The sequence below is a fragment of the Planococcus citri genome, chromosome 3, assembly GCF_950023065.1.
Source record: "Planococcus citri chromosome 3, ihPlaCitr1.1, whole genome shotgun sequence".
Classification (NCBI taxonomy): Eukaryota; Metazoa; Arthropoda; class Insecta; order Hemiptera; family Pseudococcidae; genus Planococcus; species Planococcus citri.
The window spans coordinates 10726707-10752390 of record NC_088679.1 but is presented as its reverse complement, the minus strand read 5'-3'; the positions used below and the strand labels follow the sequence as shown (position 1 = coordinate 10752390).

General features: G+C 33.3%; 3 protein-coding genes across 5 annotated transcripts in view; 2 read left to right on the top strand and 1 right to left on the bottom strand.

Annotated features, from left to right (window-relative positions):
• The window catches only part of Gbeta13F (guanine nucleotide-binding protein subunit beta-1), a 59525-nt gene extending 45417 nt beyond the window's left edge, over positions 1-14108 (top strand). For all 3 annotated transcript variants that reach the window (XM_065358595.1, XM_065358593.1, XM_065358596.1), the window contains exons 4-9: positions 4606-4776; positions 4941-5063; positions 5163-5292; positions 5486-5557; positions 5742-5958; positions 10621-14108. In XM_065358595.1, coding sequence (XP_065214667.1) covers positions 4606-4776; positions 4941-5063; positions 5163-5292; positions 5486-5557; positions 5742-5958; positions 10621-10727 — 820 coding nt within the window. In that variant the 3' untranslated portion in view covers positions 10728-14108. The remainder of the gene's footprint in view (positions 1-4605; positions 4777-4940; positions 5064-5162; positions 5293-5485; positions 5558-5741; positions 5959-10620) is intronic.
• A 7175-nt stretch (positions 14109-21283) lies between these two features.
• Positions 21284-23785, bottom strand: LOC135840265 (gastrula zinc finger protein XlCGF57.1-like). The gene is made up of 8 exons (XM_065356703.1): positions 23266-23785; positions 23098-23194; positions 22925-23027; positions 22517-22854; positions 22224-22444; positions 21979-22142; positions 21650-21913; positions 21284-21561 (listed from the first exon to the last, which is right to left on the bottom strand). The coding sequence occupies exons 1-8, from the start codon at positions 23329-23331 to the stop codon at positions 21327-21329; spliced, it is 1488 nt and encodes a 495-aa protein (XP_065212775.1). The 5' UTR covers positions 23332-23785; the 3' UTR covers positions 21284-21326.
• Positions 23786-24230: 445 nt separating this feature from the next.
• The window catches only part of LOC135840267 (uncharacterized), a 120016-nt gene continuing 118562 nt past the window's right edge, over positions 24231-25684 (top strand). Inside the window, exons 1-4 of the mRNA XM_065356705.1 lie at positions 24231-24758; positions 24878-25050; positions 25125-25276; positions 25370-25638. The gene's annotated coding sequence lies outside the window, so the exon portion shown is untranslated. The remainder of the gene's footprint in view (positions 24759-24877; positions 25051-25124; positions 25277-25369; positions 25639-25684) is intronic.

Sequence of the window (25684 nt, the reverse complement as noted above, 5' to 3'; positions counted from 1 at the left end):
GTGATATTTACTTTTTCACAGTTTTTTGTGGGAGTAAAGTTTATTTTTGGCTCCTTCGTCAGAACGATTTAAAATTTCTGGAGAAAATTCAAAAACCGTTGTGGAGGCTCCAGAATGTCTAAAAACCAGTATAATGATTGATATGTGGGAGTTGAATTGAAAGAAATTATTCAAATTGGTTCACTTTTCTCAAAAAATTTTCATTTCATTAAAATTTTGGAAAATCGCCGTTGAAACAGATTTTTGAAATTTTCAAAAAATTGATTACGTATCTAAAATTGTGGTTATGATGATTTTAAGACGTGCTCTTTCGATTTAGTTGGTTTGGTTTCGTTCAATAAATCGGAGTGTGTGAATTCGATCAACTTTCAAAAGTTACTGAACGTGTTGAAAAAAATTTTAAGACGCAAAAGTTTTATTTGTTGGAGCTGGATTATTTTAATAACTGTGAAAAAGGATTGCTGAGGAATTTTACTCTTTTCATTCCAAAATCTGAATTAAATGAATGGAACATTCTCATTTTAATCAATGTTGAATTATTTCCCTCGTTGAGAAAATTTCTCTCGTCATTCGTATAATACGATTAAGATTTGTCCAAAGGGACCAGGTAGATGAGCTAAGTGCCAGATTTGAAGACCAAAAATTTCCAAAATGATGCGAAAGATGTAGAGAATTTTTTTTTGAAATTATGAAGATTCTCCGATGAGTTAGTAGGTAAGTGTACCTACTCGTATTTTGCAAATGATGCGGGGAATTGTGAAAATCGTGATGGGTAGGAAGATGGCGATGGTCTGGAATCCTTTGAGTAGGTTTAGGTACATTATTGTATTATGTGCTGTTTACATGATTTTAAAATACATACACAAAAATAATATGTGTAATATAATGCAAAAGCTCGCGTATTATATGCAGATATAGGGATTAGGTAACGGTGGCGGTGGCGGCGAGTTAATTTCAAATGAATGACGTCAACTCTGTCGGGAATCAATGTAAAGTATTTTCTATTTATTCGAATATTTATACATGTACACGTATCTAGGCGAATAATGTATTAGCTTGTAACGTAACACACGGTGCTCTTGGTCGTATTCAAAAGTGCTCGACGTTTTATTAACAGTACCCTACACCTCGCCGCCGCCGCCGCGCCAACCGAAGTATATCTACTTGTATTTGTATGGTGTGCTTACATTATGTACATTAGTAAGTGTATGTAGGAGAAAAAGACTGATGTATCCGAAACCGACGTACATTGTAGAGATTGTAGGGTAAGATGAACGAATACAGTTCGTCTACTCTACTTACATACGTAAACTGTAGCTGCGGTTATTGCTGGATTGGAGGAAGGCGGTGGAAAGCAACAAGAGAGGGTTTTCCCAGTATGATGAATTTAATCGCGATAATCTCTTATTGGTTTATGTGTAATATTGTTCGAATTCGCGGAAGTTTTGACTAGAAAAAAAAATGAATAAAAACAACCGAGTGATACTATTACTTAAATTCATTCGGAATTTTTCATTTTTTTTTTTTTTTGAAAAATGAAAAAAAAAGTGATTAAAGGGATTTGGTGATGCAGGTTAAATTCACGACTAAAAATATTGGAAAAATAATTCGAATCTTCCTCCAGTTTTGGAGAATTTTATTGTCGACTCCAAGTTGAATTTAAAATCGCCAATGTCCTACAAAACGACTGAAAATCATTGGTTTGAGTGAGTTGAAAGTACATATTTTAAGATTATTTGGAAGATACCTAGCTAAATGTATGTAAAAGAGTTGGCGAAATTTTTTGTCCCAAGTTTAGAAGTAACTAATGATGAAATTTGCGAAATAGATAGGTACGTATTCCGGTCACACACCGGTAATGGACTGAAAATGGTGGGAATTTTCTATTATTGTAGTTTTTTGTTTTCTTTTTTTTGGATATGTAATTGCCAGTTTAATTTTAGCTAGTTAATTGGCCAAGTCTTCGGATCAAAGTTGGAGAATATGTTTTTCAGTTAACAGAACAGAAGATTAATTTTTGGAAGCATTTTTTGTACTACTTCATTTTTTTAGATTGTTTTTCTTCACGTCGTGTCTGTTGCATTTGTGTTCTGAGTACCTATTTTTTTTGTAACAAGTTTAAAAATGAGGAAAAAACAATGTTCTACGTATTAATATTGCCACTCTTCGTGATGTGAAATTTCTCAAGTTTTTTACCTTGGAATTTTGACGAGATTATTCTTCGAAAATCAGGCTGAACTTACGTTTTTTTCTGATTTTCCTCAAGTGTTCGAAAATTATTGAATTTGTTTGATTTTTTTTTTTTGTTAAAATTATGATACCAAATACGAAGTGATTCTGCTGATGAAATTAGTTCTAAAGGAATCTTGCATTTGACTCTGAAGACGGAATTTTTCATGCATTTTCCATCAACACTTGGTGTTTGAAAAGCTTTGCACTAATAAATAGTAAAAACTGAGAAGCAAGAGTTATTTCTTCCTATTCTAATTTAGTGCTTGAAATATTTGAAAAAAGTGATCAAAAATCGAGCGAATTATTCTCATTTTTTGATCAACTAAACTCGATTTTTATTTTTTGATCTAAGACGTTTTTTTACTTTCTTGACATATTTGTAGGATTTGAGAACACCTGTTTTCATTTTTTCAAGAGAGTATTTTTGGGGGGGGGGAAGAAAAAAGTGAACAGTACTTTCCCAAAGACGTTCAAAAATGCTGGAAAATTCGCAAGAAGGGTTGGGATTGAGAAAAGGTATCTTCCAGGTCAGCCTTTGTTTCAAGACATGATTTGAAATTCGCCTCGAAACATATTCCATTAATGAAAATGGCAGCGACGAATAATCCACATCCTCATTCTTATGACGCTATCCTTTGATTCGAATCAGTGCACTTTCAGTCCCCCTTCTCCCCCCCCCCCACTCCTCTAGGACCTAGTAAATACATCTTAAAATCATTTGATGGGAAAATAGCAAATTGATGTTCTTCCAAGAAACTTTTGTATCAGAATAATGATTTTGCAAGACATCGATCAAAATCCGATTGAGGGAAGGGAAGTGGTAAATCCAAAAAAGCGCTAGTCAACTTCTAGAATTAATTTTTTGGCTTTTAAAATGGACGAGAGTACACAAAATCAATTTATCGTCCAGTTTTTCTTTGTTCAGTGCGAGATGCCTTAAAATGCCTACATTTGAGAGTGGATTGCGAAAAAAATGTCATGGGATTTTGATCAATAATTCAGTCGATATATTTATTTTGAGTTGAAAAGTCATCCAGATGAAATTTTAGCTCCAGAACTGCCCGGAGATGAAGATATGGGTTCCCAAATACCTAATAATTTTTGAAAATTTATGGTTCTTTCGCTTTGACCTCTGGTTAATCTGCTTTGGAAAAAATGGCCTAGTTTCAAGAGATATTTTTCAAAACTCGATAAAAAAATTGATGAATAAAAAATTAGGCACCACTGCATTCTAAAATATTCCACGTCCTGTTCATCGGGATGAATTATTTTTTCCATAAAAATCCTATTTTACCACCCCCTCTCCACATCTGCATTCTTTTACAATTTTCTACAGCAAAGCGTCTTTGGCAAAAATGTTGGAAAAAAAAGAAGAAATTGGACGCCAAAAATGCCTCTGAAAACACTTTTCCGAAGTTGTGTCAATTGGAGTGAAGGGAGGGGGGGCCTGAAACTTGGCTGAAGAAGTCAATTTGATACTTGGTGGTACTCTGTAAATAAATATTTACCCCTCCTCTTGCTACCGACGAAAGGTCAGTTTTAAAATTTGAGTCATCCCTTAATGGGCTCAGTATACTCGCAATTACCACGTGTTGATCATTAGAAATACTCAAAGTTGAAATTTTTCCAGCTCAGGAGATCTCAAAATATTACTTTTTTTCTTCGAAATTATGATAATTTTGCGATCATTATCGGTGGAGTGGTGAGAATTGGGAACGAAGTTGAATATTGATTAAAAAGTTTAGAATTTTTCCTACGTCTTGTTGAGGTCATTTTGGTCATTTCAAAAAAATGAATACCTAGGTAAATAAATTGAAAAATAAAATAGACTCTAGTATTCAGTTCGAGTTTCACATTTATTGCGAAAAAAATCCCTTCAGTACTCAAATTTTTCGTTAATTTGTTCGCAAACTTAGCGGTGAGGTAAAGGACTGTTTGTTTTTCTATTAATAAACTCGTAAAACATTGTGAAAATCCGAAAATTACATCGGTTTGAACCGAAGTGACCCACTGTGCATTATATATATTTTTTTTAAAATGTTTTTCACTCTGTATCGTTCTCACGGAGTTTATTTTTATATTTTTCTCACCAATTGTCGGGAAAATGGTATTTTTATTCGTTTAAATATTCATGATTTCTTATTCGGTCTTCGCTGTTGGTATTTTTACTCGAATTATATTTTCTCCTGTGATGATCTGTTTCAGCGTTATTGTTGATTTTAGCTTCCCTTTTTCTCTTCGAAATGATAATTTCTTCGATTCTCTGCTAATTCTTCATCGTATCGCATCGAACTAATGAAATTGTTTAATGTATTCTGAACTTTATTTTTTGTTTGTTTGTGAATTAATTTGTTGCTGTTTTTATTTTTACAGAAATTTAGTATCAGCTTCACAAGATGGTAAATTAATAGTATGGGATAGTCACACTACGAATAAAGTTCACGCTATACCGTTAAGATCTAGTTGGGTTATGACATGTGCGTACGCTCCTTCCGGTAGTTACGTCGCTTGTGGTGGCTTAGACAACATATGTTCCATTTACAGGTGAGCAAAACACCCGACTTTATATAAAATTACTTGCTCGGATCCCCGAGTGTGGGATCCTTGCTGCTTGAATTAACACTTGTATGTAGAAAAACACTGTAAACGAATACTTAACATATGTGTGCAATTTTTGTAATAAATAATTGTTATGTTTTATGTTACAGTTTAAAAACTAGAGAAGGTAATGTCAGGGTTAGCCGAGAACTGCCAGGACATACAGGATATCTGTCTTGTTGTCGATTTCTTGATGATAATCAAATTGTAACTAGTTCCGGAGATATGTCTTGGTAAGTAGAGCTGATTTTCTATACTCGTAGATGGCGTCCATTTGTAGCCTATGAGGTTAAGATTGACGAACTGATTAAAAATGTGTGATTTTTTTCCAGTGCTCTTTGGGATATCGAAACTGGACAACAAGTTACGTCGTTTATTGGACATACAGGAGACGTTATGTCATTATCTTTGGCACCTGATATGCGCACATTTGTTTCGGGAGCTTGCGATGCCTCCGCCAAAGTGAGTTTTTCTGTATAAATGTTTGGCTGTGTGCGTTTATATTACGTATACGTATGTCATTTTTCTACATACGCCATACGCACGACGTGCTGTCTCACAGATGATGGATAATCCTCGGTTGTGTGTGTTTTTTTTCCTGAGGTATTCTTCTTTCTAATGTTTGCGTATTTTTTTTTCTTGCCCATTTTTCTAGTTGTGGGATATCAGAGAAGGTGCTTGTAAACAAACGTTTCCTGGTCACGAATCAGATATTAATGCTGTTACAGTAAGTGTTGTTAATTGTCGTCAAATATTTTATATTTTATACGCATCGGTATCACTTTTTTTTTCTTCGATATTTTCGAGAAAAAATAGAATTTAATAAATTGCCTAAACGATGCGTTGTTTTTTAATTTGTTTTTTTGGTGTATACCTCGTATTAATGTGAGCTTGTGTGTGTTTTTTTACAGTTCTTTCCTAATGGTTGGGCGTTTGCGACTGGATCAGATGACGCAACGTGCCGTTTATTCGATATTCGGGCTGATCAAGAGTTAGCCATGTATTCACACGACAACATTATCTGCGGAATTACGTCCGTAGCGTTCTCGAAATCCGGACGTTTATTATTAGCCGGTTACGACGATTTTAATTGTAATGTTTGGGATTCGCTGAAAACCGAACGAGCAGGTGAGTTGGATTGAATATTGTGTAGGTAGATGCGATATGGTATCGCCCAGTTGTAAAGTTGTCTCCGAAATGTCTCTGGTTATTTTATTTTATAGTGGAGATTTGATCGGAAGGCACTGAAGGTATCTCCCTGCTCATGAAAGAGTACTTCAGGTCAAAGATTTTGAAAAGAATAGATTTTTAGGCCCATTTCCCCCCCCCCGCACTGTGTCTTCCTTTCGCATCCTAAAGATCAGAAAATTTTTTTCCATCGAACTAATAAATTGAAGGGGCATAAAAAATACACCACCAGATGAAATTCCAATTGCTGAATTTCATTTCTAAATTCGTAGCGAATTTTTGAAAATTCAAATTGTCCTTAATTTCCTTGGAATGATGAGAATTTTATTAGGTTGAGATGAAAATTTCAAGACTTGGTTTTACCTTATTTTTTGATGACTCAAAATTATTCGATGATGGTTTCGAGCTCTTTTGGAGTCTCCAGCAATAATAAATTATTGGATTTTCTTGCGTTGAAAATATGCTGAATGTCTTGTTGGTCTTTATTCGGCTGTTTTTTCAAAACTAAAAAATCTAAAAAGTTGCTGGAAGTTTAAAAAGGGTTCTAAACTATTTCGGGTCGACTTGGAGATCAATAATAGAGTGTAAGCCAAGTTTCAGCCTTGTGTGTTGATTTGATCGAATTTTGGTATTTTTCAAAAAAAAATTTGTCTTTTTTGATTTTTTAAAATTCGTTCAAAATTGAGAAATAAAATCAAACGGTTGAAATTTACCTTATAATGGTGTATTTTTGGTTGTTTTTTCATTTTTTAATCTTTCGGTTCAAAAATACTTCTTTTAGTTAGAATGTGAATGAATAAGAAAAACCGAAATATTGGTTATTTAATATTGAATGTATTTAGAAAGAAAAACTTCTTTTCTTGGAAAGATTTTAATTAGCTTTTTGAAGGTGTTTCAAAATTTCCACTAGTCTCATGGAATTTCTGAAATTGATATTTCTGACTGGATTTATTTGGGTAAGGGAAGCAAAAAAAGACATCTCTGTAGCCAAGTTTTGTTTCTATCAGTTCTTGGTAAAGTGTCTATGCTTTCTGAACTTGATTCAAAATGCCAGTTTTTACTTTTTAGGGGGGGGGGGAGGAGAGGAAAGGCCCGCGTTTTTATTTCTTTCTCAAGATGATTTCCCTAAAATTTTCTCAAGTTTTAAATCAAGAGTGAGTCTGAAAAAAATTATATCATGAAACTTCGAGATTTTCACTGCTAAATTATCGAAATTTTGATAAATCAGATCTTTTTCAAATTCAACAAACATGGGAATTACTTTCTGATGATGAAATTGGTTTGAAAAAATGGTATTTTTAGAAAAAATATTATTGTAATATTAACGTAAATTCGTTTTCAAATGCTGTACTTTCACATGCCTCAAACTGATTTTGTATTTTCACAAAATACCTCTACCTACCTAACTTATTTTATGAAAATTTTTTGAAAAGTACTCATTTCTTAAAATTGTTCAAAGCATTCGATTTTTCTAATTGTGGAGGGGGGGGGGAGACTTCGCAAAAACAGAAAATAAAAATAATATATTAAATTTCAACTCGGAGTAATCAAAAATCTGAAGAAATCAACACCTCAAAATACATAATTTTAATTTTTTTCTCCGAAATGACGAATTGGAGAAAAGAAGTGTTCAATTTGGGAAGTTGACTAAAATCCAAACTCATTTTTCCTGGTTCTTGAATCTTGATTAACAATAAGCCTCAAAACTTTTTTTTTTCAATTCTTGACCAAATTGAAATGTTTGTGAAAAGGTTCAGCTCAATAAATTGGAAGCATCTAATTGAAGGTGTAAATTTTTCGATCACAATTTGAAAATTTTCTTTCCAAAAGTAAAGTGGGTGCTGGTACGAAAAAAGAACGAGATTTTGACATGGAAATTTCTCACATTGACCATAATTTATTTTTACTTCGCGAATTATAAATTTTCGTAAGTTTTTGTACCTCGTTTTCTCTCCGGACAAATAGTTTTGTTTTCTTAGATTGATCAGTGAGTAATGTAAATTTATAATTTGATGTTATGCAATTATTAGTTCTTGAAATATCAGTTGGAATATTGAGATTGGTCGAAAACCTTCACGTCTTGTGGGGGGGGGGAGGAGGGTAGAAATACGTTCTTAGAAGTTTCAACGTTTCTAGATAAACCTGACTCACCTCATTAAATTTTGCTTCGTTCCAACGGATTATGCTTTTTGTAAGCTCGTAATTTTTTGTTCAATCGACTTTTGTATCTATTTCATTAATTTAAATGAGAAATTTTTTTCAAGAGTGACCTTTTTATAGGAAACTAATTATCCTTGATTCACAACAGTGACCTCTTTGGAGATTGCCTATGAATTTTTCCTTCGGATCAGAGATTTTTTCAAACTAGAGCTAGCTCAGTGAATAATGTTATGTCTTTCCCTTTTGCTCAATCAAATAGTCCAGCACCTGCACACAGTGGGCCACAGACCCCCCAAAAACGGCGATAATTCGAATTCAACCCTCATTGATGTGCAATACGTCGAATAATATGTTTTCGAGGTCGTAGAATTCGAATCTGCACTCATTTTTTTGTAGGGGTGGGGGGTGAGGCGTGGGGAGAGGAAAAATTTCAAATGTTGCCTATATTATCGTGTAATATATCGATTAATATGTTTTCGAGGTCGTAGAGTTCGAATCCGAAGTTATTTTTTTGGTAGGGGTGGTGGGTGAGGCGCGGGGAGGGGGCAACTTCACATTTTGCTTATATTATTGTGTAATATGTCGATTGATATGTTTTCGAGGTCGTAGAATTCGAATCTGCACTTAATTTTTTTGTAGGGGTGGGAGGTGAGGCGTGGGGAGCAAGAAGATTTCAAATTTTGCTTATATTATCATGTAATATATCGATTAATATGTTTTCGAGGTCGTAGAGTTCGAATATGGAGTTATTTTTTTGGTAGGGATTAAAAGTGAGGCGCGGAGAGGTAAAAAATTCCAAATTTTGCTCATATTATCGTTTAATATGCCGTTTGTTATGTTTTTGAGGTTGTTTATATCGTTGATTTGAAAAAATCATTTTATACCTCAAATAATGTATTTCAATCAAAATTGAATCGAGCATATCATGATTCGATCCTAAAATTGGGATATATCCGCAATTGTGAAGAAAATTGATGTATTTTTAATAGAAAAATGGACCTGCAGAGCAAATGTGCAATTTTGTGCAAAAAATCGCGAAAGCATAGTATACACCACTCCAAAATACTCCTTCCTATGCAGAAGAGAGCACACTGTCTTGCCTTGTTCTATAAGTTTTAGACCAAAATATGTTCCGATTTTGTGTAAAAAACTGTAAACATTGAAAATCAGTGGTATAAAAAAACATCAAAAAGTGAATTTGGAATTTTTCACTTCCCCACGCCTCACACTCACCCCTACAAAAAAAATAAGTGTAGATTCGAATTCTACAACCTCGAAAACATATCAATCGACATATTACACAATAATATAAGCAAAATGTGAAGTTGCCCCCTCCCCGCGCCTCACCCACCACCCCTACCAAAAAAATAACTTCGGATTCGAACTCTACGACCTCGAAAACATATTAATCGATATATTACACGATAATATAGGCAACATTTGAAATTTTTCCTCCCCACGCCTCACCCCCCACCCCTACAAAAAAAATGAGTGCAGATTCGAATTCTACGACCTCGAAAACATATTATTCGACGTATTGCACATCAATGAGGGTTGAATTCGAATTATCGCCGTTTTTGGGGGGTCTGTGGCCCACTGTGACCCGGTAAATTTCTAGGTTGATACCTCGCTTTACTAGGGTGGAAAAAATTTCTCAATTTTCCCATTTTATTCTACAAATTTTTTGAATTGAACAATTTTTGCAGAATTTTTATCAATTCACGAAATTAAATTCCCTGACTTTTTTCTCAACTGTTATTTTCTGCTGAAGTTTTCAGTTTTGCGGATTCTTCCTCCCTCCCTTTTTTTCATCCCACATCGAATATCATTTTACATTCGATTCAGTTTAATTTTGGGACAATTTCTCACAATTTTTGATATTTTACGAATATTGATTGGCCCACAGATTGCTATTTGTGAAGCATTCATTTTGATCGTCGATTTTGCTCGATTGGAAAAAATCTTCGATTTCTTAGTTGAATTCTGATTTTTTGAAATGCGTTTTCAAGCAATTTCTTTTCGATAAATTTATGCCTCTCCCTCCCCTTTCCTTCTTGAAATTTCAAATTTATGTTTTTGTCCCTATTTATGTTATAATTCAAACAAATTGAAATAATCCTATCTCAAGGCCTACCTCTGTTTCTTTTGAAAAAAGTCAAAGCTGAACCCCTAATTTGAACGTTAAATTGATGCCTCTCCCTCCCCTTTCCTTCTCGAAAATGTCAAATCTATGTTTTTGTCCCTATTCATGTTGTAAATTCAATTTATCCAAATTGAAATAATCCTAGCTCAAGGCCTACCTCTGCTTCTTTTGTAAAAAGTCAAAGCTGAACCACTAATTTGAAGAAAAAAAATCGAAAAAAGCCATGAAGAGTCGAAGAAAAACTTTCAAAAAAAAATGATACATAACTAATCAAACTTTTTTGCTCGATCTGTTCACAGGTATTCTTGCTGGACATGACAATCGTGTCAGCTGCCTGGGCGTTACTGAAGATGGTATGGCTGTGGCCACCGGATCCTGGGACAGTTTCTTGAGAATCTGGAACTAAAAAGTATTCGCCTGTATTCGCGCAGCTTTCGCAGCCGCATCAGCAGCGAAAATCAAAAAAAAAAAAAATTCACAAGAACAACAACAACCTTCAAAACAAAAGAAAAAGAATCCTATTGTATGTATCTAGAGTGTTGAACAACAACAAGTAAACAAAACGAAAATATCCAGATAACATCTATATAAATATATGTATGTATTATAATTTTATCTTACCTCTACCTACTCTTCTGTGTATCTATTTATATAATTTCGTGAAAAAAAAACCTTCCCCTCTCGTGTGTAGATAAAAAGTATGTATTTGAGAAACAAAAAAAAAAATTCGTCGCGCGTTCGTATTCGTGTTATAAATTTCCAAACCGATTAACTAATACGATCGATTATCGATTAGGTCGCGATGATTTTCAATTTCGTGCTAAAAAAAAACATTTCTCGCGCTCACTTCCTGCCCTGTTGTGTGTACTTTCTCGCCAAGAAAAAGGGGAAAAATCTAGAGATGATTTTTTTCATCTACGAGTATATTCTAATTAAGATGGTTGCTGGTCAACGTATGATTTTGTACATATAAATTTCTGTACATACACGTTTACTACCTACTACGTATAAAAGAGGCGGATCAGTTCGAATTCGAAGATATCTGCTCCTCTTTTGTGTCGAAGCCCAATATCCCCTTTTATTTCGCCAAATCTGCCATTTTGTCGTCGGGGATCGTTCAATTTACCTATTCCATTAAGATCGGACCAGCTCCTCAACGAGGGAGAGATGTTGAAACGGAATAATGAAAATAGGGATTTTTTTTTTTTGAAAAGAAAAAAAAAAGGAAAATACCTACCATAATACATATACTATATATTATATAGATACATCGCAAACTACATATTGTGCGTGTGTACTCGAGCGTTAAAAAGTGTAACTCTTCAAAGAACACTTGCTCATAATTTTAATGCCTTTATAACTGTTTTTTTTCCTCACGGTTCGCGTGTAATCCCGAACACACATCTTTTTATTAAATAGTATTTCTTATACATAATTTTTAACGTGTTTTAATCGAATATACATATTATATATAAATACGTGTGTTTAGTAAAAACAAATGTCGTCGATTATATATTGAATTTTTAATTTATATGTGAAAGTTTTTTTTTTTTTTCGTTCTTCTCCAATTTTATTAACGAGAGAGTTTACAAATTGTTGTAAGTTAGCCCAAGAAAAAAAAAACGATTTATTTTGCGAAACACCCTCTATATTTTTATATTTGTTGCGCGATATTATATTGATCGATTTTTTTCTTCATTTTTTTTTCTTTTTTTTATGATTATATTATATTTAATATTATTATAATTATATATTTTACTTTACTCTTATAACGTGTATACAATTACTTGTACATAAAAATTTTACGTATGTTGAAAAAAATTATTATTGAAAACAAAAACAACAACAATTTGTTTAAAACTAAAAAAAAAAGAAAGGAAAACCACGCGTTTTTTTGGTTTTTTTCGAGTTTTTTTTTTCATTTTAACGAATTTTACTCATAATCTTGATAATTAATGTAGAATGTAGGTAATTTATATAATGGTAATAATAATCAATGATATAATTATAATTCGGTATTTAAAGGTAATAGTAGGTGAACTTCGGTAGAACGGTAATGAATTTTTTTCTATTTTGAAAATTTACTTCTACATAGTTTTGTTGTGTTGTAAATAAGCCGGCTTGTATTTTTTTTTTGTCATATCAGGTAACGGAGTGAACGAACGTGGAAATACCCCCCCAAGATATATAATTTTTCGTACTAAAATTTTTATTCTCGTTTTTTTTTCGCCATTTCTCTTTCGTCGAAGACTGATTTATTAAAAAAAAAAAAGTATATTTCCGCAGAGGTTTTTTTTTCGTTGAAAAAAAAATTGAAGGTAAAATCTAGGCCAGAGTTTGGGAAATTTATTGTAGAATACGAGTGTAGGACTTCGTTACCCATATTAAAAAAAAAATCATAATACCTATAATGTTACTTCGATGAGGATGTAATTTTTAAACCTCGGATCTACGTTTACGATACTGGGACCATTTTACGTACGTAATTTTACACAAAAGTAGGCGAAAGAGTGGATTTTTGAACAAAGTTTGCCCGTAATTTTTCTCCTTGTTGTTTTTAGTTCGTTTATACAAGTATAATAATTCCGCGATCGAAATCTTTTTTCTATGGGAATAGGTTCAATTGAACCGGTATTAGCCGGATTCGCTGCAAGAGAGTTTACGCATAATACGTTAATCACATTCCTGTAATTTTTTTTTATGTTTTTTATTTTATTTTTCAAATTTCGTTACGAAGCAAAAAAAAGGCACGTCTCAACACCAAGAAAATTTCATCGATCCCGAGAGGGGTTGATTTTTCTCCATCAGACGTATTAGGCAAATTGTTCGAAAAGCACATCCCCCTCCCCTCTCTGATTAAAGTATTACGATGTACTTCGACGACAGTTCTGTTGTTGTTGGTCGAGTACGCGATATTTTAAGGCTAATTTTTTTTGTTTTTTTACTTCTTCCTATATTACTACGTTTGGATTAAATCTGTTTTCAATAAAAACCGAAGTACCTATTGCTATCAAAATCGCGCTTCTTTTTCGGTTTTTTTCATTTTTCTGTCTGCCCTCTCCTCTGAAATTATATACGTATGTTATTACATGTGCGGTAATGAAAGGTATTTTTTTTTCTATGTATTAATTAATCTTTGTACGCTTTTGATTTTTATTAAATTATTATTGTATTTATGTTATTGTATAAATTGTCGAAGTGTTTGGGGCTCGTTGGAGAGCCAGAGGATTTCTTTCTCTCGCGCACAAAAAAATAGCGTACAATTTGTTAATATTTAACACAAAGCATCGTAGACATTTTTTTAGTTATATTGTATAATTTATTATGTTAGTGTTTTTTTTTCGTTTTTTCCTGTTTTTTTTTTCTTTGTTTTTACTTTTGAAGATGTGCACGAGTTATTAAAGAAATAGTCAGTAAGTAAGAAAAATATTATTGTTATTCGAAAGAAATGACTTTTTTCCAATTATCAAAAAAAAAAATCGGATATTGTAATCGTGTACTTATTATTTATTAGGTTTTTTTTTCTGTTTCTTTTCGGAATGTGTGATTGAATTGGCCAATGTAATTGTATACAGCTTTTTGAACTTTTTTATACATTAAAAGAAATAATATGGCAACGAAATGCGTTTATTTTGCAAGTACGCGTGGTTGTGGATTGTGTTTTTTTTTCGTGTTTTTTTTTCTGTTTCTTTTTTTTTTGTCTTGATTAAAGGCCCAGTGTTGCCACGTTTGTCGCTTGTTTCGTGTTCAATTAATGCACAAAAAATAATTATAAATGTTAACACTACGTGAATTTGTTTTTATTGTTTTAGGGTGTGAGTGATACCTATAGTCGGATATGTTGTAACCTGTTTAACCCTTTCGCGATGGACCCTTGTATTTCGCGCGCGATCTCTCTCGCTTGCAGATTACCGGATGAAAATTCGACTTGAACGCGGTGTGAGTCTCGATATCGAAGGTATGTTTTTTTCGTCGTCGTATTCGTGGTGTTGGGATTCGGTCGAGATTCAGTCTTCCTCTCGCATGAAAATCGTATTATCGGTTCAAATACCTTTTTTGAAAAATACCGTAGACTTTATTTGTGTACCTATTTTTTGAAAATTTTATTTGCATGATTTGTTGGTCTCTTTTGGGATGTTTTTGGATTCTCATTTCGATGAGGAAAGTTACCCCCTCCCCCTTCTCCACTTTCACAATTTTCTCGATTTTCAGAGCATCGAAACACTCGTGAATTCGTCGGGTTTAAACGAAGCTCAATTTTCCACATTTTTTCAAATTATAAAAATTGAGCTTCAATTTTAAAATTAATAAAATGAGTTTTTTGACCAAAAAAATCAAAAAAATTAATGAAATTTTGAATTTTTGAAAGAATCAATTTCTAATTGAAATTTGTGAATGTGAATTCGGTTAATTTCATTTTAAAATATCTGATTATTTCTCCATCTTTTTTTCATTCGATTTGTTCTTCAAGTTCACTTTTTTTTCAAACTGACAAAACAAGGTTTTAAACGTAGATTTCTCAATTTTTGAGTTGGAAGGTCCCCATCCTTCATCAGATACTTACCAAAATTGATATTTTTCGAATTCCAAACGTGTTTCAATTCGATGTCTCAAAATAATGACTTTTAAAACACTTTCATCCAGGAATTTTAATCCTCCTTTTCCTCCCCCTTCCCTCTCAGTCGAAATGTGAGCATTTGTCGAAATTAGTAGTGCATTCGATTCTTTGGTTTGGATAAAAAATTTCAATCAACGTCTTCTTGTCATTTTCTTTTAAAAAATTTTAAATTGTAAACTCCCCCCCTCCCAACCCTCTAAGAAAAGAAAAATTTGAAAATTTGGTACAAATAAGTAGTGATTTTGATTTTTTAATGTTGATAAAATTTAATTATTTGGGTTTTTTAAATTTTTATTCCAGAAATTGGAAATAGCAAATCCCCCTCCAAAAAAAAAAACGAAAAAATTAAACATCCAGTCTGAATATTACTACCCCCCCCCCCCCCCCCAAATGAAAAATGAAAATTTTGTGGAAATTTTCTCGAAGAGACCATTTTTATTTCAAGATGAAGAACAGCTGACTTCTCCACCTGCCTCCCTCCCCCACAGTAAAAAGTCCATAATCCCCCCCCCCATCACCAATTGAAAAGTGAGCATCTGTCGAAATGAGTAGTGCATTCGATTATTTGGCTTGGATGACAAATTTCAATCGACGTCTTGTCGTTTTCTTTTCAAAATGTCGACATAGCAAAATCCTCCCCCCCTCTTGACCCACCAAAAAAGGAAAAATTGAAAATTTAGTCCAAATAAGTAGTGATTTTGATTGTTTAATGATGATAAAATTTGATTAATTTGGTTTTTCCTCTTTTATTTCGAGAATTGAGAATAGCAAATCCCCTCCCCCCTCCAAAAAAAATCAGAAAAAATTGAACATTCACTCCAATTATTTCCCCTTCCCCAAAAAAATGAAAAATGGACATTTTCTCAGAAAAGAGACCGTTTTTATTTCAAAATGTGGAAACAACCGACTTCTCCCCCCTCCCTCCCCCATCCCCACAAAAGATCCATCAACAAAAATTGATAATTTTTCCAGAATAAAATCAGGTTTTCGGTTTATTATTAAGCAATTCAAATAGAATTTGGTCGATAAAGTTGCGAGAAGTAGATGTAACAAATACCTTCCCCCCTCCACCTCACCATTTCAAAAATGATGACGTTTCTCGAAATGATTGGCGACTTGGGTTTCTAAATTTGGATGAAATTTCATACTAGTTTTTTCATTTCAATTTCAGAGCGTCAATATAACGACCCCCTTCTCTACCTCTCCCCCTCCTCCCCTCCTTCAAAAATTGAAAATTCTGTCGCAATGGCGAGTTCGGTTCATCTATTTGACTAAAATTCGGTTTCTTCATCTATTTTCCCATTTCGTGTGGTCAATTCTACCCCCCCCCCCCACCTCTTTAAAAACACAAAAAAATTGTTCAATTTCAAATTCGTGATTTTTCAAATCTTCAGTCGAGTGTGAGAGGGAAGTTGAATGTGTTTTTGTTTCGAAATCTTGGCCTTCCAACGATGAAAATATTCTCCAAAGGGCGAAATACTAATGGGAGTTTTCCATTCGCGAAAAATTCTCCATTTTATCCCCTCTCTTGTCCACTCGAGCTCCAGCATCTCTTCAAATTAGGAAAATCTCAATTCGACCGCGATGATAACAACTTCTGAAATATTACGATGAGGTCAAAATGTGAGATGACGTTTTAAAAATACTGCCAACAAGTTGATTTTGAATTTTGTTCTGCTTTTGACATTGAAACTAGGCAATTTTTAAACGTACATAATTTTCCACAAGTGTTCATTTTTACTGAGGAAACGAGTAGATGAAAATTTTGCCTAATTTTAATAACGAACGAGCTGCTACAATTAGTTTGCTGTTAATCAGATTGGTGCGTTGATTGAATAGCGTGGTTTGAAAAAAATAGTGCGATAGTGTTGTGTAAGTGCCATATATAGTTTCACAGTTACCTTATTATTTAATCATAACGAATGAAAAAAGCTCGGATACACGATTTATGCCAATTGCCAATGCCTAAGAGCTTTTCCAAAGGTAAAAAAAAAAAAAAGGCAAGTCGTCGACAGAAGATCGAGGTAAAACTATCGCGACGATTTACAATATCCGATTAATTTATAATAATATTTTTATTTGAATTTTTTTATTTTTTATTGTTGATATTGATATTTTTGTTAACACGTTACGCGGTGCAAGAGTTAAGAATTTTGATAAGAATATTGAGTAAGGTATTATTAAAGTATTGGAAACAGTGTGGCAAGTGGAAAAAAAAATTATTCATTGTAGACCATCGGACGAATCTCCCTAGTCTTTCGCTTCTGTCGTACTGTGTATACTAGTCAAGTAAGAGAAATCTAATTCTAAAAAAACAAAAAAAGAATCAAATTTAAATCACGATATATTTATATAGGCGTATAGTACAAAAAGTATGTATTTAAAAAAGAAAAAAAAGAAGACGCTTCTTCTCGTTCGTGTATTTATAATGCATTTTCTGTTCTAATTTTTAAAAAAAAAATATATGAAATGGTTGTGTCTGTGTAGCAAAACCACAAATTAACGGGTCGAGTTGACCAGTATTACATAATATTAAATCGTGCGTCGTCGAGTCGTACGTGAAAAATTATAGCTTTTTCGAAAAATCAAAATCTCATTGGCCAATGCGCAACTCGAGCCCCCCGTTATTTTCATGTAAATTTTGTACTTCTGCAAGCATTGTACAAAGAAAACGATCAGATATTTTGCTACTTTTATACATAATATACAAAGTGAAGATTATGTTGTGTAAATTTTTCATTTTAATCAACATAATATGTAATTTTTTTTTGTTTTGTTAACATAACGATTAAAAAGCTTCGTATAAAATTTTTATAACGTTAACGCATATTTTTAAAAATATATTAGAATTAATTTATTTGAAAAAAAACGTTATTTTTTTTTGTTTTCGTTTTCGTTCCGTTTCGTTTTGTTTTTTTTTGTTTTTTTTTTTTTTGAAAAATTGTCATTAAAGTTTAATAATCACGAAATTGCGCAATGAATATAATGCAAATTTTGTCACAATAAGGTTAATGTAAATTAATATGCTTTTTGTTCTTTTCATTCGTCGAAAAAATTTCCATCATAGCTGTACTTTTTTTTTATTAGAGTAAAATATTTAGGGTTAGGATTAGTATTTGTAATAATTGTTTTAGTCTTGTCTAAGACTCAAGTTTTATTCTTTTTTTTCCCCTCGGTTACAGTACTGTAATATTTGTGTGCCTAATTTTAATGTTTTATTTATTATTTTTACAACTTAAGAACGTCTTATATCAAATAAAATTTATTCACTTTACATCGCCGATTATTTTGCAAAAAGTGTGAGGCTTTTATTACGAGTAATAGGCTCCTCCATCTGTCTGAAGAGGTAGAAGAGAGCCGGAGTTCGAGACGCTGGAGTGGATTGGTGCAGAAGGAGGTGAGGGGGGACTCACTAAAATTTGGGAAATCACTAAGTATTTTAATTGTTCTCAAGTACAAATTTTTTTATAAGGTCAATTTTTTCAGCTCTAAAACTAGATATTGTGTAGAGTGAACCTTGGAGAATAATTTTATGCCCAGAGATGGCTAAAAAAAAGTTGTGTCTCTCTAAGATTGCAGAGACTACGAAATTTCGTTCCAAAACGTGGCCAGAATTGTGGCAAAAGAGTACAAATTCAATTATAGGTGACTGATTTGCTAATATGAATTGAAAATTGATCCCTGGTTTTGTGAGGAAGGGGGGGGGGTTGGAGGCTGACGAATTCATTGCAGTAAATAGCAGATCACGAAGTTGCCATCTTTTCATGGAACTGTAGTTCGAATTCGATTTAAGGACCTTGAAAAAAAAAATTAATTTTCTCATGCACTTACCTACCTGCCTACCTACCTTATCTTGAGAGAGAAAAAAATTTGGATGATTACAAAATATGTAAATGAAATAATCATAAGTATACCTACCTAATTTTCAGCCAAAAATGATAAAAAATCGAATTTTTTGTCCAAATTGTCAAATAGTCTCGTTGCTTACTAAAAATTGTTGATTTTTCGCAAGAAAACCCAAGAAGTCTTCATGTTTTTCAAAAAAAAAAAAAATCCAAAAGTATCGCCCTGATTGACTAAAAATTGAAAATTGAAAAAAACTGTCAGTTTTGTCAAAAATTGCAAAAAAAGTCTGCTTTTTCCTGAATTTGACAGAACTTTTCGTTTTTTAGAAATATTGTTGATAAATCTCAGTTCGTTTCCAAAAATTGCTCAAAGGTTCGCTTTTGTCTCACCTTTTTATCAAAAAGTTGCAAAAAAGTCTTGCTTTTTTTGGCAAAAATTATGAAAAGATATAAAAAATTAGGACCTACCCCTTTTTTTCAAATTTACTTGAAAGTTTTGTTTTTTTTTTCCAGAAAATTGTATCTTAATTTTTTCCATAAATTTGTAAAAAAAATTGCTTTTCAAAAAAATTTATGAAAGGTTGTTGCTTTTTCAAAATGGTTTGAAAAAATTTTGATTTTTATTAAAAACCACTCAAAAACCCTGACTTATTTACCAAAGTAATTAAAAATGTCAAAAGTTTCACTTTTTTTACCATCAAATCGAATTTTTTGAAAATAATTGCCAAAAAGTCTTGGTTTTGCTAAAATTGTCAAAGTTTTACTTTTTGTCTAACTACACTATGAAGTTTTGCTTTTTAGCAACATTTCAACGTCCTGCTTTTTTAGCAGAAGTATCCGAAAATTCCCAATAACTTATAAATCTCGTTTTTCACCATAGATTTGAAAAAAAAACTCATTTTTTAACTAATATCGCCAAAAAAATAAAATTTTTACCATGAATTCCCAAAATATCTTACGTTTTGCTAAAATTATTAAATTCTTGGTTTTTGACAGAAATGCTCTCTGTTTAGCAAAATCACTTGGGATTTTCAAATTTTTTCCAATAATTACCTACCCACAAGTTTTTTCTGTCTTTGGCAGAAATTACCAAAAAATCACATATTTTTGCTGATAACTTTCGAAAAGTTTTGCTTTTTTCTAGAAAATTGTCAAGCATTTTCGTTTCGTTTTTTTTTAGTTGACAAGAATTTTTGCTTTTTTGCCATAAATTGTCAATAAGGCCCTTTCTTTTGCTAAAAATCTGAAAGTCTCACTTTTTGCCTGAAATTGCAAAAATCTCACCTCATTGTCAAAAATTGCCAAAAAGTCTGACTTTTTCATCAAAAAGTTGCAAAATACTTGATTAAACTTTTTAAAATTGGAAACCAGAACATTTCAATTTGTTTTTTTTTTTGAGGGGGAGGGATTTCTTATGCATTAACGATGTTTTGGTATCTCAAGTACGAGCCCTGCGTAATTATTTTCTAATAATTTTTTAGTCAAGGAAGTCGATGAGATGACAAAATGTGTTAAAATAACTCAAATACTGAATTTTTAACTTATTTTTTTTTGAAGCATATGCCCCTGTCTTTCTATCATTTCATTTCATTTTTCAGTCAAAAAAATTCTTTTGGTTGTATTGCTAATTTTGAGTCACTTTTGCTTCTCTCCTTTCTACTCTTTCTCGTCCCTCTCGCTCAATTTTTTCATTCTTTTCGAGTTCATAATTTTTTAGCCAAGAGAATTCTTCAAGTTTTCTTGGCTTTCAAAAATCTTGAGGCTCACGTCCACTCCCCCCCTCTCCGAATGAAAATGATAAAATTCCAGTCTGTGGATGATGGAGCATCTTTTAGAAATGGTGAAAATATCAGAACCAAGAACCACTGGGTAGTGTAAGATCGACTCAGTAGCCAGACAAAACGAAGATGAATTTTAGCAACAACGTATTTATTTTTTAAAACTATCGATCGATTTACCACCGTAACGAAAGTACTTGTAAGATCGATAAATTAACCCGAAATATAAACACAATTTGATAATGGTTAACATAACTGTACAGAAAAATTTCACGTATTTGAACGCGCAACTGGAAGCGTATCGAATATGGGTGGAATTAAACACAGTAAACATAGACTTAGAAATGTTCAACAATCTAGACACGTCAGCGAGTTCTTCGGCCGGATGGATTCTGCATAAAAATGCCGAATGAAAGAGAGGGTCGAGATCTTCGTCGCATTCTGTATCTCTACTTTCGCTAGTACAAGATGAACTGTCCGCTTCGGAATATGGTATGTTTTCTGTGCCTTCCAACGGCGGTATGTCGTATTGATGGTAAATATCTTTGAGAGTTGAATAACGATGTTTTTTTTTACTCGACGGAGAAAAATTCGATGATGACATCGTAATGTTTGTGGGTTTCAGAGTCACCGGGTAGCCGAGATGTGCGAATTTTTCAATTTCTATGGAAATCGGAGCGGTAATTTCAGAGGTTCTGGATCATTTGAAAAGAACGAACGATTAAAAATCAAGATTTTATTCGAGAATATCACAAAATGAAAGGTCAGTTTAAGATTTCATTTACGTCTGGTAACTTATCGATTATGTTTAATGTGTCGGTTTTCTTTTCAGCAGTTTTTTTTTTTTTTTGTTGAACGTATTGCTCTTTTAGTTGTTCGATGGTTAATGTTTGATCTTGATTTGATAAATTTTCCAGGTACTGGTGAGTAAATGGTTCGGCGTTTTTGATCCATTCTTCTCGAACGACTTCGACTTGACCGAGCATCATTTTTTTATACCTGGAAAAATTCATTCGAGTTACGTCAAGCTGGATTTAGAAAACAACTCGAGGACCGTGATTCGTGAGGTAAGTCGAATTGAAATTACTTCGAATACGAGAAATCATTCATCTGATGAACTACTTTTACGTGTTTGTTTAAATTTCCTTGAGTATTGGACGCGTAATTGGTGCAGTAAGGACACGAGAATGGTTTGATTCTGGTATGGATTAAAAAATGACGTTTCAACTTGTGCGAAGTTTTGAAAGATTTATCGCAGATTTCGCAAGGGAATTTCTTCTCTCCGTGAACGTTGTTTAAATGATTGGTCAAACGACCGCTTCGAATGAAAGCTGCGTTACATAATTTGCACCTGTGAAAAGAGCTTTATTTAGGTACAAATCATTACGTAGAAGTGAACGAATTCGAGCCACTTACTGGTATGGTTTTTCTCCTGTATGAGATCTCAGGTGTATTTTAAGCTCAGCTCTGGAGATGAAAACATTCTTACATATAAGACAGGCGTACTTTCTGTATAATTTATCGTGTTTCACTCTAACGTGCTCTTTCAAAGTGTGATTAGAGAAGGTGAAGTAATCGCACTGGAATTAAAACGAAATAGGTAAAATTAGTTCGGGAATATTGAATCCGATCGAATGCATTGGCTACCAAAATGAACGTACCTTTTGACAGAAATATTTTTCATTTTTTTCATGGATCACTTTCATATGATTCTTGAGCCAAACATTGCTGACGAATAGCTTGGAGCATATCGAACATTTGAAATTCTTTTCCGAAGCATGAGTCTTTAAATGCTTGATAAGATCATCTTTTACGTTGAAACGCAGCGAGCAACTGGCACATTCGTATTTTCGATTATTCTCGTGTCTTCTTAAATGTGTTTCTGAAAATCGACACACACAGTTTACTAAACGTACAAAATTGGACGGATTCAAACGATACTCGAAAATCGTACTAAACAGTTTCTTCCTTTCGTATTGCTTCCCACAATAGTTACAGATTAAACAAGTCTTCGGTTTCGGTTCTTTTACAGCCTTTTGTACACCGAATGTATCATTCTGTTGCAGTGGTTCGGTCGGTGTGACGATAATAACATCGTTTTGATGAAGTGGTTCGGCTGGATGAGTAACAATTACAACATCGTTTAGTTGAGATGGTTGGATCGAGTTGACATTTTCTTTCTCGGATTCGAGGTGGACAGTTTCAATTGCTGGGAAAAAATCGTGAGCTGGGTTATCAATGGTTGCAGACTCGCAGTAATTTTCTAGGTCTTCGGTTAGCTCGACAGGTAATCTGAAAATTTTAATACGTGAGTGAAGAGAGTTTGGTTGAATTTTAGAGAATCATGAAACGTGATCATTACTCGATGATGTTGGCATTTTTGGAAGCACTGTCGTCAATGATAGTTGCGTAGGAGATTTCAATAACGTTTTCTTGATTTATGTCACTTTCTTGAAGTATGAAATCTGTATCAGAAAAGGATTATTTTAGGTATTATTCTCTTGTGTTTGAGGATATCTCTAGAGCAGGGTTCACCTTTGAATTCTTCGAGTAGTTTTATCTTCAGTTTGGCTAGTATTATGGCTCTCGATTCTTGGGTCAATGTTCGGAATCTTTCGAATAGTTCCTCGATCTAGAAAGTGTGTTTATTTGAAGTGATGAGAGAAATGAAGATGAAAACTAAACGAGTGTTCAGATTGTTACCTCCAAGAGCAGAAGTTCGATATCGAATTGAGTTGTGGACATTTTTGAGCTGGTGAAAGAGTTCATTATGAAATTGAAAAGTGGTGGTCCATTTTTATCGAGCTTTTTCTTCAATTATTAATCAATTCTTTTACAATTATTCGATTCTTTAGTTACTCCACTCTGCTATCATTTTTCCAAAATTTCAAATTTTTCAGGTGATAAGAAACGAACGTTTGGAATCGAATTGGTCGATAGTAAAGAGAATAATCGTTCTTTCACTTCAAAACGTCGTTCAGCGCATGCGCATCAAGTTCAGTGTACCGCAACCGCAAATATGAGGCAAATTAGACGCCATTTTCATTTCATTTTCCCGGATTTTTGCTCGACCATAGACCCCGACCCGTACCCAAACAATCAGCCATCCTTATCACCAATTTTGGACTTGTACAAATTTACATCGTTGATCCAATCGCAAGCAATAAATGATGAGTTCTGAGTAATTTTATTAAATTTAATCACTAAATCATACGGAAAGAAAGAAAAAACGAAGAAAAATCCTATAATGAGTAACTTGAAAAATTCCAGTTTTATGTGCGATCTGTGGTGTTGAATTCGCTCAAAACGAGTCTGAATCGTCACACCTGCGAAAAGTTCATGATTTCCCATTGACTATATAGATATACTACGTATATGGACTGCTGATTCTTATCAATTTAACGTTGGTTATATGGAGAAATCATGTAAGCAGATTTTCAAAAGTCCACTCAACGAAAAACGGTGTTCGTTGCCTGAAAACGCTGCTCATTGGCTCTCACAGTACGGAACCTTGGATGCGCGCGTCACCTCGCGTCATCCTCGCATACAATTGCACGTAATCTTCGACTGAAACCCTGGTTTTTGTTGCGTGGACTTTTATGTTTACATTTTACACTTTGATAAGGGTTAGCAGTCCATATACGTAGTATATCTATATAGTCAAAGTGATTTCCCAGCAATTGTTTAAAAAAATTCGATCACATGGTCATAATGCGAAGACTCACCGCTGATGCTGAATCTTCGAAATCACTACGTAATAACACAACACGAAATGTACAACTGATGGAAGAGAAAACTTTGTATTTTGAAGGGAAAAATTCTTTCTATGTAAGTGTTTATTCATGGTGTTGCAATTTCAATCACTTGCTGTTGAGCAAACTCAGTGTTTTTCTAAAGATGGAGTCAGCTGAGTATATCTAAACAAAAAAAGTACCCAATAAATTTATGTATATGTTTTTGCTGTTTCATTACTCATTATAGGATTTTTCTTCGTTTTTTCTTTCTTTCCTTATGATTTAGTGATTAAATTTAATAAAATTACTCAGAACTCATCATTTATTGCTTGCGATTGGATCAACGATGTAAATTTGTACAAGTCCAAAATTGGTGATAAGGATGGCTGATTGTTTGGGTACGGGTCGGGGTCTATGGTCGAGCGGATTTTTTTCCTACGAATTCGAATGAAGATTGGTAAAGTGAGTAATAAGTTATGGTGTTTTAAATTTAATTGATGCATTATGAAATATTAGTAATATGTCGAAACATGTTAATTTGAAGCGGGTTAAGTAATTCGAAGTGTTTTCTTTTCTGTAAGCTTGGCTGTAACTTTGACGGTATGACGTTGAGTCATCGTTCGTGATCATGGTCAAGCTGTTGCTTGCTCAAAATGCTGAAGTAAATTTCCTTGCAAAGTTGCAAACGTATTCCGGTATTCTGGAAAAGAAGATCTTACTTTATTATCGTTACTAATATTCGTTATAGTTATTGGTAAGTCAATTACGAATTAATTGTTAATTTATTGAAACTTTTCGTTCATCAACATCATTTTGTTTACATTTCAGCCTTTCAGGCGTATATCGTCACCTATGTAAACACATTTCCGGTGCATTTTATTATCCTGCTCTGCATCCCTTCGAAGATGAGTCGATATACAAGCGTTGAAAAGCAATCGATCTTTCCATCTTACGAATTTCAATCGAAGTTGAATCCGAAAGTAAGTTGAAAAATTCCGTTTCAGTCGACTTTTATTCTATCATTCTACGTACCTATCAAATGAGACATAATCTCCTACTATTTATGTCTACAGATCTTGTGAATTGTGAATGATTAGTAACTATATGTTGGAACTGGAAGTTATCGAGCGGTTAGTTTTAGTCACGGAATCGAAGTCCAACGAAGCATTTTCCACCGTATGCCTCGAAAGTGATATTTGAAGTTCGTATTGCATCGAAGAATGGAAAGTTAGTTTTCAAGAAATTGATCTATGTGAAGCTGTGTACCTACTAGATTTCATCCCAACTGATCGTCATGTCATATGAACATCGTTATCCATTCGAAGATGATGTTACACGCTAGGTAACTTTACTTATTCGTTATTATTCGAGTAACGAGTAACTTGATA

What these genes read in the sequence shown, in the direction of transcription:
- LOC135840265 (XM_065356703.1), bottom strand. Translation starts at nt 23,331, where the DNA reads ATGAACTCTTTCACCAGCTCAAAAATGTCCACAACTCAATTCGATATC. An exon ending in AAAAATGCCAACATCATCGA is followed by an intron (nt 22,855 to 22,924) that starts GTAATGATCACG and finishes TAAAATTTTCAG; the next exon opens with ATTACCTGTCGAGCTAACCG. An exon ending in ACAGGAGAAAAACCATACCA is followed by an intron (nt 21,914 to 21,978) that starts GTAAGTGGCTCG and finishes CTCTTTTCACAG; the next exon opens with GTGCAAATTATGTAACGCAG.